This window comes from Crassostrea angulata, chromosome 10 (genome assembly GCF_025612915.1).
Source record: "Crassostrea angulata isolate pt1a10 chromosome 10, ASM2561291v2, whole genome shotgun sequence".
Classification (NCBI taxonomy): Eukaryota; Metazoa; Mollusca; class Bivalvia; order Ostreida; family Ostreidae; genus Magallana; species Magallana angulata.
The window spans coordinates 38,002,931-38,018,577 of record NC_069120.1 but is presented as its reverse complement, the minus strand read 5'-3'; the positions used below and the strand labels follow the sequence as shown (position 1 = coordinate 38,018,577).

Genomic DNA, 15,647 nt, shown 5'->3' with positions numbered 1-15,647 from the left:
CCCACCAATACAAAATATTAATAGAAATTGCATTTCAATGAACATTTAATTTCGTGGATCAACTTAAAAACGAAATCCATGAAAATTGGTATTCAACGAATATTGATGAAACCACAGTATTCTATATTATTATATTATATTATAAAAATTGCATTATGACCCCGTGCTTAGACCTGGACCCCCGAAACAGGGGAATTTCACAATTTTGGTGAAGTACTTCATGATCATACACTTGCATTCAGTTTATCTTCAACTACTGTGGCTAGAGAGAATAAATTTTGGGATTTATTCATGTTCATGATATTGCCCCCGCCCCAGGGCCTAAGGCCTAATTCTCTTACTATAAAATTCACGATTGAGGTAGAAGGTTTCATGGACGCCATAGGTATATATTAGTTCATCTCAAATATAGATACATTGGGGAAAGGAGTAAACTATTTTCTATTATTTCATACTATTTACTATTTGTTTATAATTGAAACGCCCTAAGGCCTGAACCTCTTACCTAGGGACCATAAATTTCACAGTTTTCGTAGATTGAAGGCTTCATGGACACCATAACCACATATTTAGTTTTTCTCTTACTGTGAGTAGCGAATTTTTTTCCCAAGATTTATTTCATTTTTATTACATGTCCATAATAGTCCAGACCTAGGGTCTGGATCCTTGATCTAGGGGCCTTGAAGATAGTTAAGTTAGAGGGCCTAATAGACATACTAGTCAAACATTTAGGGTTTTTTTCCAACTTGTATAGAATAAAAGAAGAATTTGAAAAATGTGGCATTTTTTGCTGAACTGGCGTCTCCAATTTTAAAAGCCCCGAGAAAGTTATGGCCCTAAATTCCACTTTATTTATCCTTCTTATCCTAGAAATGTTTCAGCAATAGTTAACCATGCAGTAGTTTTCAATAAGTTAAATTGTAAAATTTTATCGCATATATAATTGACGGCGAACGACGACAGACGAAATCTGATTGCAATAGGTCACTTGGTACCTGAGTAATATCAAAGGGCAGCTCAGTAATAGACGCGTGGTTATGAAGATAAATCTATCATACTGTTAGAAGCAAAGAACGATGTACGAGAAACACAGTCAAACAATAATTTGAAAATGTATTTATTCTACTGGAATCCACCCAGGGTAAATAAAATCATCAAGAGAATGAGTCCGTACATTGTTTGCGAACCTGGATCCAGGTCTCATAGCGTTTTTATAGTATACACATGTTCCCTGTGCCATCCATCCGATCCACCAACCATAAGTGCCAATGGAAATAATTGTGTGGTTAGCTAGAGACAGCAAAGCAATGTCCTCCGCCGCGGCATTTCCTGTCGAAAAATATACATTCTTTTCCCCTTCCAATGCTTTTCTAGACCAGTCTATATCGTTAGATCCCACCACAAACAAAACTTTTTTATGCCGCGTTTTGAAATATTTCATTGCGTTTCGGTAATATGTTTCATTGGGTGAAAGATGTCCGTAATTTATATAAACACTGCTCGCGAAATCTCCCCGTCTGATATGTATACTGACAATAACATTCTCCTCGTTGGTGATATCAAACTCCATTTGGCTTGTGATATTCCTCATCTGTGCATGTGCTTTTTGTACGATAAAATCTTTGAACGTTAAAAGTTTCCGAATTTCATCTTCGTAATCGAGCCAGTATTTCCATGAAAGAAAGTACCCAACAAATCTTGCGCTTTTATTACTTGGAACCTTTAGTAACTGTTCATCATAAGATGTTGACCATCTTTCCTTGTACTCGGGTAACTTGGAGCAAGCGTTTAAAGGTTTCTTGATGGCGGAAAGCGTTGTCTTTTCGATTTCAAATATATGGAACAATTCGGAATTTTCTGGAAGAATAGGATACAAATGTTTGAGTTTGGCTATTAGATAGAGGAACACATACTGAAACATTGAGTTCCCAAGTCGTCCTTGAAATTTGACACACACTATACCATCCAACTTCTTCTTTCCAAACTTTTCAGTCACTACATTAGGATTATAATTTTTATTATATGAATGTTTTTTGGGAGTGGGATCTGTGAACTTGGACTGATTTCTCAAACTATAACTGTTCATCCCGATCATCAAGATTACCAACAATCCTAGCGCAAACAGTAGATAAAGTTCTGAAACACATAGATCCAAATATAGACACAGCAAAACAAAATTATATCTGATGTCTGGAACAATCTACTGTCCTTATAAACACCATCACAAATCAAGAAAAAAAATATCATTAACATGAAGAATTCTACGAGGGTTGTTCGGAAATTATTGAGACAACATAAATATCTCTCTTTCTAAGTGACGAATGTTAATGATAATTGGCATAATCATTAAAGACACCTAAACGATTAATTAAGCAAAGTAATATTACAAAATAATTGTTAGTTTGTTTATGACAGTACAGAAACAAGTTGGTGGTTGGAGTACCCGGCGCAGGCACAAATTTGTAGTTTAAAAAACTTAAACATCTTTATTTAAAGTGTTGTTGCACCTACAACTCTTGATAAAAAAAATCAAAACAGGTATGTTCATTTAGCTATTTATTGTGACTCACTTTTGTGTCAGTTTTACTAGTGCTCGAGTTAAAATACGAATAGAGTACTAAAATATGTACCCAGCAATTGAAATTTGACTGATATTGTTTGTTGAAATTTAACGTCAATGCGGCGCAGCGAATAAACATCAAATTGGTGCGAATCTCGGAAGAGGACATTTTTTTGCCAAGTAATTGCTTACATAAAAACTATACGATAGAAAGAGGTCATAAGCTTCAGTTAATCTGGGTTTATTTGCTGTTTGTTTAACTAGAATTAAACAAAGGGACTAAAAATCAAGTACTTTTTTCACACAAACTGATTTTAACAGTTCTAAGATATGTACAGAATGATATAAGAGACGTTTCACAGTAAGTTGCCTTTAAAGAAGAAAAAACTCGATTTTTTGCACAAAAAATCAAGAAAGGAAAATTTATATAACTGATGATATTTTAAAATAAAAAGAAAAAATGAAAAAATGAAGAATAATTCATTTTTTCCATTCGTTTGTAAGTTGTTTTTAACATTGGACCAAGTAAAAATGTTAAAATGACGTTGCGATGAGTTTGTGGTTGCGCCGGGTCATTGGAAGTAGGTAACTTTGCTAGCTTACTAGGAATGAACAAATGATGTTAATATCTTCAAAATCTGTACATTATAATAAGACCTACTGGTTTATTCTCTGGTGAAATTTCAATGATTTATCTTTCCCCCCATGGGAGTAAGAGTAAATGTCTCAATAATTTCCGAACAACCCTCGTATTGTAAGGAACGATAATCGGTTTCGTTCAACACAATCACCAAAAAAGAATGTTAATGAGAAGATCATTATTCACATTTTTACATAAAAAAACACAAATATTAAAACTAAATTTATCTTCCAGCCTCTCCAGATATTTCTCTGTAGAAATATACTACAGTAATACCATTCAAAGAATAATAAAATTACTCGGACAGCTTTTGTAAATAAACTAGTTCGACATCCCATTCAACAGATATTTAAAATCGATATAGCAGTAAATGAAGCGATATTTTGTCTAAAAAATCCTTATTCTAGTCATGTCTATTTTGTATGATGAAAGTAACGGAAATTTTTCATACGCTATAAGTGTAACTAGCTGTTGCTATTATTCTAACAAACGGTTGCCCTCAAATTACCTTATTTGAATTTATGACAAAAATACATTATAAATACTCTAATTTACTATTATCAATCCACTGTATATTACATGTGAAAATTTAAGTTATTCTTTGAAAAATTTGGAGATATCATAGATACATGCAATAGTCATAAATATTTCAAATTTGATAATATAATTGGCCTAAACAGAATTATTAATTGGGAAAATCGCCACGATAAATCTTTAATTCATAACCATGAACTGCTTTTATTACTTCTTGCGGGCAAACACACTGTGAGTCATACATCAAAATTAGAGTATAAAATATTAGTAAATCTGAACTCTGTTACATGAATTGGAACACTTGACAATGTATTTAAGAGAACAATAAAAGAAAGTTAAAAATACAATAGTCTTACTTAACTGAGGATATCTTTCCATTCTTCCTCCTTAATATTTCTTTTATCTATAATAAAAAATTAATCAATTATTGTCTAATAGTAAGCAATTGAACACAGTTTGTCTGTGGATGCTTTTAAACAAGGATTCAGTAATCAGACACTGATTGTTTCCCTTTTGCAATAACAACTTTTATATTTATATAGTTGTATAATTTGGAGAAACAATATTGAAATTTATAGTTTATAGTTGGCTTTCCTAAATAACAACGTAGTGTAAGCCAAATTTATTGCTTATGTAACTTGCATTGATTTACTTGAATTCAATGCAAGAATAATTCGTCATATATTAATTAATTTGACATTTTGATATAAAATAATTTGTATTTTTTTTATATATCCAATGTATTTTATAAAGCCATCGTATTTTGCAGAACGCTCTAATTATTTGACTCGTTTATTAAAGAATCATTTTTAACCGGGTTTCCAATGGAAAAATCCGGTTATTAAAACGGCGGACGGGCAGCTGCCAAACGGGTACCCTACTGAACGGATAACAGATTTCAAGATAGGAAGTTGTTGTTTTGCCGATCAATAAGATGTATGTAAGATATGTACATATAACTGGGGTTTTGATTCTTGACAATTTATGATAAAAATACCAGCTGTAAAACTAAGTCCTTTTCTCGCAGAATATTGCATATAGGGGTACCCCTACTGTATGGATAACTCCTCTTTCCATTTTCAAGATAGGTAGTTGATGTTTAGCAGAGAAATTGGACATACATCAGAAATGAGCGTATTAATTGGATTTAGATTTTTGGTAATTAAAAAAAAATGCCAGCTGTTAAACAAAGTCATTTTTCGCAGAATATTGCATAAAGAAAACGTTATACAAATATACAAAAAAGCTAAATTTTCAAAACTCTTCTCCCGAATCACTGAGATGACTTAATGCAATTGGTCTTCGTGCGTCGTCCACCGTTTGTAACAACTTTACATTTTTTACTTCTATCAAAACTACAAGGCCAATTTCACCATTTTTGTGTGAAGCATCTCTATGGTACGAGAAACCTAAATTTTGAAAATCAAGGCTCTACTACACCACTTTGCGCCATGGGGGGGGGGGCCAATACACAGAAGCTAAAATTTCAAAAATCTTATTCTCTACTAACAAACATATTGAAAACTAAATGCATGATAATGATGACCTTGAAGCACTCTACCAAAATTATGAAATGCATGGGTCAGGGGTTCAGGCCCTAGGGTGGGGCTAATATGGCCATTTGTTTTCCCCGACTGAAATGCCACACTTTTATTTATTAAAACAAAGCACGTGACTGCCTAATATATATCTCTATATGTTTGTTTGGGAACAAATAATATTCGACAATATGGCCGTCATTGGCCGACGCTTTGCCGCGGCCCACTCACTTCGAAATTTTATATTATTGAATACAGAAACGGCATGCCGTAAGTTCTTAAAATATTTGGAGTAGTTACCCTCTGAAATTCTTCAAAATTATATAATTATACTATATATCAGGGACAATACGAGTCATTGGTAAAGAGGATGAATTTTATTGGATACATATGTTTATATATCTTATAGTCAAGCACTCGAAACACTTGTTATGCCACGATGCTTATTCTTGTTTTTGTTGAAAAGGGACAGTCCCTTTCAAATCAGTCTGATTAAATTCAAACCCTATTTTCATGGTCGCGTGGAAAGTTTGAAAAAGCTGCGTTAAGTTTCACTTCCAAGTGACCTTTATCGACAAAAAATCGAATGCTAATTACAGGTTATGGCCTTATCTAACCAATCAAATCTTGTCTCTGAAATCCAACTTGTAAAGTATTTGAAAATGGCGAAGAAAAACATGGATGAAGTGTTCAAGAATGATTGTGTGAATTTTTCGGTTGATAGTTTAAATACAAAGCAATATATAAAATAGTGCCTGTTTGGGAGGGTAACTGTTGAAATTGACACCCCGAGAGGCACTATTTATTTTTTTTATACTGAATGTCTTAATTTTAAAGAAAACTTTACTGCTTTTATATAAAAATGAAGTAAATTCTATGGCGAACCGTACGTGCATAATATATGCGCATGTAACAATTCGTTGTGTTACCCGTTGCCAAGTGCGTTGCTAACGCAGAGTGTAATAGAACGGATTACCAACTGCGTCTTAACCAATCAGATTTCGATATTTAACATGAAAGTATAATAATACGAAATGCTTCAATCTATGCTAGCAGAGAAAGACTGTATTTGCTGTGTTGCCAGAATTCGGTATCTCAGTACCGTATCAAATGTACCTTCCAGTTGTTCGGGCCAAACCACAAAAGACGATGAAAAAATTCTTTTACAAAAGGTAACAGTCATGAGATGGATGAGTTGATAAACAGACAGAAAAACTTATTTGCTTCGCCAGAATCTCTTGAAGATCCAAAATTCAGACAGTTGTTACAAAATTTCAACGTGGACATTATTATGTTAAATGAGTTTCGCACAATCGCAACAACGTGGTAAGATTTATTTAACAGATACGGTGAAAGGGAAATGTAGAATTATTTGCATCTATTATTTGCCAACAATCTTTATTTTTAAAATAAAAACAAATGCGAAATTATGAAATAATATACAAATTAGAAGGAAGGATTGCTTTAGGTAGCTGTCAATTTTAAAATTGTTAATAGATGAAAGTAGAATGGAAAGTCCCATTAAAAGTACATATATTCAATAGATTGTGAAAAACCTTTAGTTATCCCTCCGATACCAACGGTTTCTATTTATTAAGAACAAGATGTTTGAAAGCTAATGCTCACTAGTGATACCCCCGCTCTAATGTATATATGCAAAATAAGCAAAGTCGACATTTAACAGGAAGTTGACGTCCGATTTGTACAAAAATATATCCCACGATATGGTATGCCTTAAACAAAAGTGTGGAAAAAACTTCAAGCATCTGCGATTGATAGTTGCTTAGAAATCTTGTGACGAAAATTGTTTGGAAATTTAGGCTAAAAATGATAAAAGTCGTCATTTAAAAGGAAGTTGACGTCTGATTGGTACAAAAATATATCCCACGATATTTGCCCAAGCAAATAGTGTGTTAAATTTCAAGCATCTGCAATAAATAGTTGCTTACATGTAGAAATACTTGACAAAAATTTGTTTGATAATTTTGGCTAAAAATAAACAAAGTTATCATTCAACAGGAAGTTGACGTTCGATTGATACAAAATTTATCCCCCGATATTGCATGCCTACACAAATTGTGTTAAAATTTTAAGCACCTACGATAAATAGTTGCTGAGAATTCTTTGACGAGAATTTGTGTTACGGGCAGACAGACAGAAACTTTAAGACAAACACACAAGAGTAAAACAGTATACCCTCTTCTCCTTCGGAGCGGGGGTATAGTAATAGACAGGGAATTTGTCACAAAGACATGACTGTTAAGGATTATAGTTTCTTAAAGTAAAATTTGTTCTATTTTTTAGGGAGGGAACAACGACTCCGATGAATATATTGTTTCACTTAGTGGTTCCGTAAGTAGGAGAACTGAGATCCTAGTTTCTATCGACACCAGCCTTGGCCTTCAGTGCTACATGAACAAAATGATAAAAAACGTGTAATGAAAGTCATGGAATTAAGAGAAAATGATACAACACAGATCTCATTTTCTCAAAATATATCAAATTGGTAGTGAAGAAAGTGCAATTTACTGGGTTGTAGATGCATCTGGTTTACTAAGGGAATCATATCCTAAAACTCTTGTTTATTGCAACTCTATGTCGGACGTTTCGTAGTTATACAATCATGTTTTCAAAGAACTTGAGAACTGTACATATCTAGTTGAAATGTTTTATTCAGAGATCATGAGGACAAAACAGTGTAAATAGTGTAAGCATTACGAAATAATAACAGTTGTGTACGAATAGTGATTCCTACTTCAGCTCTGTGAATGGGAGTAGATAAGGTTCCCTAAATTAGGATTCAGTAGTTTTGTATGACCCTCCAAGATCAGTTGTAATTCCCGTGAAAGCAGTTGGCAGAAAAGGACGGATTGATTACCATCGGTTGCTTTAATTGTATAGACAAAGAAAAGAAACATTTTTTGGTCAAAATTGCCGCCTAAAAGAACTGTTGAAAAATTTCATATCGAACACTGACTTGCTCTTAATTCCTAAGGAAACGCAAATAATTAATATCTGCGTGAATTCGCTAGAAACACATCTCGCGGATTTTAAAATCGTGAATATGCATTAAAATAGTTGATTTCAGTTACATCTGTAGAATATTTATTGGATATACATACTGGCACATGTACATAAATCGAATATAAATTAATTGATATATATATGATTACATATTTTAAAACAAGTGAAAAGCTGTCAATGTGATCGCAAACCGGGTTTTCTTTTTTTTAACTGTATCCATAATCCATGTCAACCCTGAATTGATAAACACTACCTTACCTACCGTATCCAATGAAATGGAGTACCCTATTTGCAATATTTTGCCAAAAAATGAAGTTCAAAAGCTGGGGTTTTTTTTCCATCAATTATCAGAAATCAAAATTCTAGCAATATGCACACCTCTTATAATATACATGTATGTACAATTGATCTGCAAAAGAACAACTTCCTATCTTAAAAATTGTAGGAGAAGTTACACACTGTATCCGTACAATGAGGGTACCCTGTATACAATATTTCGCAAACGAAAAATGTCCAAGTTCCAAAGCTAGTATTTTTTTCATAAATTATTAGAAATCAAAATCCTAGCAATATGCACATTTCTGATATATGTACAATTAATCTGCAAAAGAACAACTTCATATCTTGAAAACTGTAGGAGGAATTATCCGTACAATGAGGGTACCCTTTTGGCAGCCAGCCGCCATTTTCACCATTTTAAATGTAATAACCTGATTTTTCAGTTGGAAAACCCGGTTAAAAATGCTATACTCTGTCCCAAGATATTTTGGATTCACATTTGGCTTAATTGCTTGATATTTATAAAAACCTCAGGATTCAAACGATGTTCATTCAAAAGTATGAAAAATTTCCAAGATTTCTCAGTCAAAACGCCCCTGTTAGCTTATCAGGTTTCAATACAATGCTAAACAATGTGATGTCTACGGAGATTTTGTATTGCAGTAAGCCCGGATGATAACGTTGAAATATTGCGCGATGTATTCCGAGTGTATTCCGAATGGAGAAAAGATGTAAACATTCCCCATTATAAATCTCCGTAAGGAATCTGTTTTCGTTCCTGTGAATTTTTCCGAGTGAAAGATGATAATGTGTCAATGAAATTATCTTGGAAAATATCCCTTTCAACTATTTCAATTGCACTTCTTTCACAGGTAAGTGTATTTTTATTAAAAATCGTCCAAATGTGCTGCATAAATATCTTGGGACAGACTATAAAAGGTCAAACAAGTCTCCAAATAAGATTTCCTTTGTTATTCCTCCATCTTTCATTCTCTCATATTCTCGGAAAATCCTTTGAATAACTGCATAACATCTTGAGTCTTATTTTAATTGCAGTCGAACAATCCAGTGGAGTTCTCAAATATAGGAAGCCATATGATATATCATAAAAAAAATAGAATGATAACTTGACAAGAAGGAAACTTTACGCTTTTAATGATCTTTAAGTAAAAAATATGTAAAGCTGTATGGCTCCACCCTATTTTCACTAATCGGCAGTTGCTACTTTAACACATGTTCATGTAATAGGGCATGGTCTCTACAATAAACTTGAAACCAATTAAGAATATTTTAGTCAAGTGACAGTCATGTGTGATTAGAATTTGATTTAGCTTTCTTTTCAAGAAAGCAAATAAAAATTTGAAAGATTTTATGACTTCCTTTGTATTAATACTAGGAATTCACTGTATCTAGGTTTCAAACGCTTTGTGTTCAAAAATGTCATGCATTTGTTCCAGGTTTTGAATTATCGATGTGGCCATTAGAGCAAAGCCTTATCACATTAGGTGGAATATAGTTGATTGCAGACATCTGGCCCATTTCATCCATTTCATCTACCTCCAATGAAGTGCTTGGAATCACCCTTAGGCTATCTAAAACAGCTATAACGTTGAAGAGATGCAATGAAATGGTTTTGATTTGGGAGGTGCGGTATGTGGGGATAATGTTCTTGTCCCAAGTATCACCTATCAAGTGGTATATCAGTTCTCCGCCTTCACTCCAATTCTTCTTGATATCAATTATTTCTTCACCTAGGAAAGTTTCCCATGATCAAAGTTTCGTAGAAAGATGTGAACAATCCAAGTTTAGCCAACCTTTCAACGGCAATATTGTCCTGTAAATATAAACAAAATATTATGTAATTGTAAATATTTAAATAAGAAATTTTTACAAACATGTTCCATATACAGCATCGTCTTTAATCTAGAGTACCAGTAGTTGACCCTTGATTTTTGTAATCTGGTCATCTGCTAAGTAGGTACAAGTGTTATAGGTTTGATGTTTGTCAAGCAAAGGCACTAGACACTAATTTGACACTTCATATTTTGACCTAAAAATTCATAGGGGTCATCTACTTCTATTAGGATACCATAACATTCTGATTTATTTCCAGGAAAGGCTTCTTACATCAAAGATATTGATCAGACAGCACTTGATCTACTTAGGTTCAATATACCTGTAAAAAAAATCTTTTTCAAGCTAATTTGTCAAAATTTTACTTAATTAATTTTAAGCATTAATAAACAGTTTCTAACGTTCGACACATTCATTTTAGGTTTAAAACTAGAATTTTCATTTCAACATTCAAAATGTAAACAAACGCTTTGTTTACATAGCAAAAAATTGTAATATCTGTAACTCTCTAATAACTCAACAAATGACGCTCAAATTTTGGTTGCCTATTAGAAATGCCTTACTGAAGCATTGAACAAACATTAGAATCGGAAAAATTATGTTTCTTTTTAATAAATAAAGGAGATCATTAAATTTGACATTAATTTGGTTGTATGTTTCGGTTTCATTTTCAGAAATAAAATGCACAATAACATCAAAGCACAAAAGCTAAAAAAAAACCTTGTATCCCAAAATACAATGACTGCTCTGAAAGAAGCTAAAAACTGAATGTAATTTGTAAAATATTTAAAACGATTCTTACTCTTTGTTTTCTAATTCTGTGAGTCAAGATGAATCCGACCTGGTTTTTTAAACATGACATCCAGTCACTTCGGCCATGGAGAGCAGTTGCACCAGTATTCAATAAATGCACATACTTCTTTTATGTATGAGGAATGACTGTATCGCTGATTATGGCTGAAACTCTCTTGAGCATGTTTGGAGCTCTAATTTATGAGGGGTTTTGTTGTAAATTTGTCTGTAAAATGGATTCCGATCCACGCTTACAATGTCTTTAAGCACTCTTCGAGCCTGCAGAGGAAACCAGATCAGGAAAAGAATTGCTTAAAATGTCTAGAATGCACTTCCTCTTTTGTCCGTTTTTCCAATATGATACACGTTTAAAAACTTGAACCATCTTTAAATCAATTATTCATTACAATGCAATTATAAAGTTACCTCTAAGCAGATTATTGCTCAGTTCGATTCACCCTAAGGCACGTGTGTATATACAAAGTGTATGTCAATTATGCTAATTATAATTAGTTCATTTCTTCGATCCTTCTTTTTTTATAAATTTTTTTGGATCGGACATTTTTCTTGGTTATACATGTATATTAATGAATATCGGAATAATAATGCTTCTTGTATCATCAGATAAAGGAATTGATGAAAAAGGATTTCTATGCTGTATTAAAACAACAAACTGTTCTTCCGTCGTGTTTTGAAGACTGGGGTTTCCCGCACTCGTGCGCAGTGGCGTTATAAAGGGCGAATCACAATATTCATCATCATACGTGTAGCAAGGTTTAGATAAAAAAGTTATAGACAGATCATGTATTATGGTCTAAGATTTTGTGAAACGTTTATTAAGCATGATGCATATTTTTACTAAAATACGCAACCTTTAGGTAAATAATTTATTCTTGCATTGACATGTAGTAAGAAAAATAAGACAGTTTCAAAATACCAGTCACAAAGGTAAGTACATTACCATAAAAAGTCTTGGATTTCTTCTGACAGAAAATGCAACAAGACAACCGAAAACTGGGGCCATTAAATAAATTGTCTTTAGATTGCTCCACATGGAAACCCAAAATCTAGTTTGGTGATATTAAAGTCACTGTGGAGTCAAAGAAACCTTGATCATATGGAGAGAAATCTTTTACAAGAAGAATGGGCTACGTATCGCTTCGCTCTTCATATGATCTTACTATTACAAAGAAATGCTTTATTCGTTTGAGGCATTCACTTAAAGCTGAACACCGCTCTTCAAAAGGCACCGTCACACATGCACCTGGTATATACACCCAATGATTCCGTTACACCCGATTGCACACCAGAAACTCATGACCGATATAAAGTATTTCTTAAGTGGTCTTTGTGCATTTTATTCTTGTTTTTGAGCAGTTATTTTTGTACATAATGCATTAACTTCTTCATTTGATGTTAGTGTTCTCCTGGCTTAGAAAAAGTGCGGCCTTTAAATATTTTGAACCGTTAAAGACAGAACTTTGGGAAAATAGCAGACAATCAGGAAAATGGAGAAAATTTCAATTTTCTTGCCACCTCTCACTTCATAGAAGACATTTTTCAATTTAAACTTTAATCAACAAAAATTAGTATATAAATCTTGCACTGAGTCCACTGAAAGGCATCTTTTGGTTGAAAAAAAAAATAATTGATGCTATATTTCTTCAGAAATTCCCATTTTAAATTATGAAGTTATTAAGAAATTCAAATTTCCTGAGAATGATTCACAGACAAGAGAACCGGCATTTTGTTTACATTTCTACCGGAAATGCTCATGGCTATAGACGCATGTAAAAGGCTGACAGCATGTCTTACCTTAAAACTAAATAAATGTAAAACAAAATAATCCGTTTTAGTGGTTTATTACTATGATATCACTCTGCTGATCGTAAATAAAGAGAACTAGGCCGAGAGTGACCTAGAATTTTTTTTACCCCTACAACAAATAAGCTAATATGGCATGAGGAGCAGGGCTTACACAGAAGCAGTTAAAATTTAGAACTTGTTATCAGCATTCGCTTGCATCCTACACGTCCTTCTTTATAAATTGGTCACCTACTCGTAGAAGGCAGCGGCCTTATAAAAAAGGTTGTAGGGATAGCGACGGTGAAAGAAAAATATGGGGGACAATGCCTTCTACGAGTAGTGTTCAGCTATAATATGAAGGTGACCAAAAAGGCTCTCCGCATGTATAGAGAAATCTATGTCGATAGAATATATTCAAACTATTATCTTATGATTGTAGTTATTTGAAATGAATTTTTTTTCCTAAACCCTTCCAAAATTGACTTGATTTAAGTATCAATGCACGCATTACCAATCAATTGTCACATATTTTTTCTCTGATCATTTGTAATGTACACAAACATATGTAAATAAAGTAGATGCTAAACACTATCTTTTATGTTTTCATTCGTTTAAGGGTATATTAAATGTTATCCAATAATCTATTCATTCATTTACCCATTACGTAAGAATTGTATCGAACTCAACAGTTATAATTTTGTTAAAACAGACCTTAAAGTAAATTTTTGTTTTCATCATAAAGTTTGTGCATCTTGCCTAAAGAAGTGATTTTTTTAACTCTAGGTATTCATATCTGTACTTAAGTTTGTAAAAAAAAAAATAATATTAAAATTGTTAGCATTTAGACGTGTTAAGTGATTAATAATACAGTTTTAAATAATAAAAACAAAATAAAGATGTCTGTCAAATCTTAATTGATAGCCGATGACCTGATTTAAAGTTAAACATCAATTGAAGCAAATTGTATATATGAAGTCACTTGGATGTGATATATAGTATGAATGCATGTGCATTGTTCATGGATGTTATTCAAATTGTAAACAGAATTTAACGGTTTAAAATTATAGAAAGTGCAAAGAGACTCTCATATATATGTATATGTAAATAATTGGTTTTGTGTATCAAAGCTAAAATGTGTCAACTTGGAGACGTGGCTTTTTACCACAAGAAATTCAGTGTTTTAAAAGTGTTATAATCTAATATCGACTTAATGAAATGATTTTGAATTTCATCTAGTATTACATGTCATTTGCAGAGCAGTGTTAATTTTTTTGGAGTTTTTTTTTTATTTTTTGGTTCGAAACGAAAACGTGCTGTTTTCAAGCTGAAATGTTATGATAACAAAACGCAATATCTCACATGATAAAAAAAAAAGAGTGTTGACCTCTAGACAATAGTACATTTTACATGGAAACTGTTCTTTAGACGAATGAAAAAATGTCGACTTTTGCGGGAAATAAATTAACTGGTTTTTTTAATATCATTTGTAGTTACAGAATGTATAAAAAATATTAACATACATATTTATTATAAATTAAATAAAGGTATAATGAATGTACAAAGACTCTTTAAAAGAAAACTGACTTTTTACTGAAAAAAAATTTATTTCTCATTCTAGGCGCCTAACTAATAATGTTGGGTTCACATTTTTTACGTATTTAAAAGATATCGGGCACGTATCTAAAAGAAATGAGTTGCGAAGTCAGACTTGATGTATAAAAACTTATTAATAGCACTGTTTCTGAAAATACTGTAACAAGAATGTAATAAATAATTGTAATTATGGAGAGAAAAAAATACCTCTATCAAGCAGATTATCCAGAGTCCATAGCTTTAGAGAAAATTTGGTTCACCGACCGCAAAGCTACAAAACAAGCAAACTATTGCGCACAAAGAACGTGCACTTTTGCACTATTTCTCACATTTCGAAATAACAACTATTATGATAGCAAAATTTTTGTAGTCATTTTTTCACTTATATAATGTCCTTATGTTTTTATTTTACGAAATTTCTTTACAACCCTCACTAATGTCGAAAATTTAACTGTTTTACGTCAACTGGTATATTCCTGCGCCGATCGACAGTCGCCATATTTACCTAGTATATCAAACCGAAACCACCAATTCTAAGCTTCAAGGCCGAGATCGTACTATATTTTCTGCCACCTCGTCGACAAGCAAATAGGCGGGTGTTGCTAAAACGCGGAACGGAACACGGAACGGAAAGCGGAACGGAACAGAAAATGAAAAAATACTATGACGTTTATCGCTTAAATATTGTAAAGATTGGATAAAAACTTTTACTTTGTAACATTTATTCATATCTTATAAATGATTATTATCAAAAGGTTGCTTAATTATTTTAAATCATTCCTACGAATTTCTATCAACTAATTCATTGCTTAATAAAGTACGAAACGGAGAAATGAAATTGACACTTATTGTGATTAAATAAGCTATTAAAATGAATTTCTAGTTATTTTCCTTCTGTAATATTATTGGAAAACTAGTGTAGGGTAGTTGGTTGAAGCATTTGGTTGTGTGTTTCATTACTTTGAAACTTATTTGGGATTTTATACTTATTTTAGAAAATTCAAACATGATGTACCCTCATCCAAAT

At 32.6% G+C, this 15,647-nt stretch overlaps 1 protein-coding gene and 1 long non-coding RNA gene across 2 annotated transcripts; both read right to left on the bottom strand.

Moving 5' to 3' along the window:
* Nucleotides 1-1,100: 1,100 nt before the first annotated feature.
* Nucleotides 1,101-7,734, bottom strand: LOC128165615 (galactoside 2-alpha-L-fucosyltransferase Sec1-like). Its single transcript, XM_052830328.1, has 2 exons — nt 4,091-7,734; nt 1,101-2,136 (listed from the first exon to the last, which is right to left on the bottom strand). Exons 1-2 carry the CDS (start codon nt 4,110-4,112, stop codon nt 1,118-1,120), a joined length of 1,041 nt encoding a protein of 346 aa, XP_052686288.1. The 5' UTR covers nt 4,113-7,734; the 3' UTR covers nt 1,101-1,117.
* A 2,143-nt stretch (nt 7,735-9,877) lies between these two features.
* On the bottom strand, nt 9,878-15,126 carry LOC128165624 (uncharacterized). The gene is made up of 3 exons (XR_008241072.1): nt 14,828-15,126; nt 11,232-11,500; nt 9,878-10,409 (listed from the first exon to the last, which is right to left on the bottom strand). It is a non-coding gene; the product is annotated as an uncharacterized LOC128165624 (long non-coding RNA).
* Nucleotides 15,127-15,647: the final 521 nt, after the last annotated feature.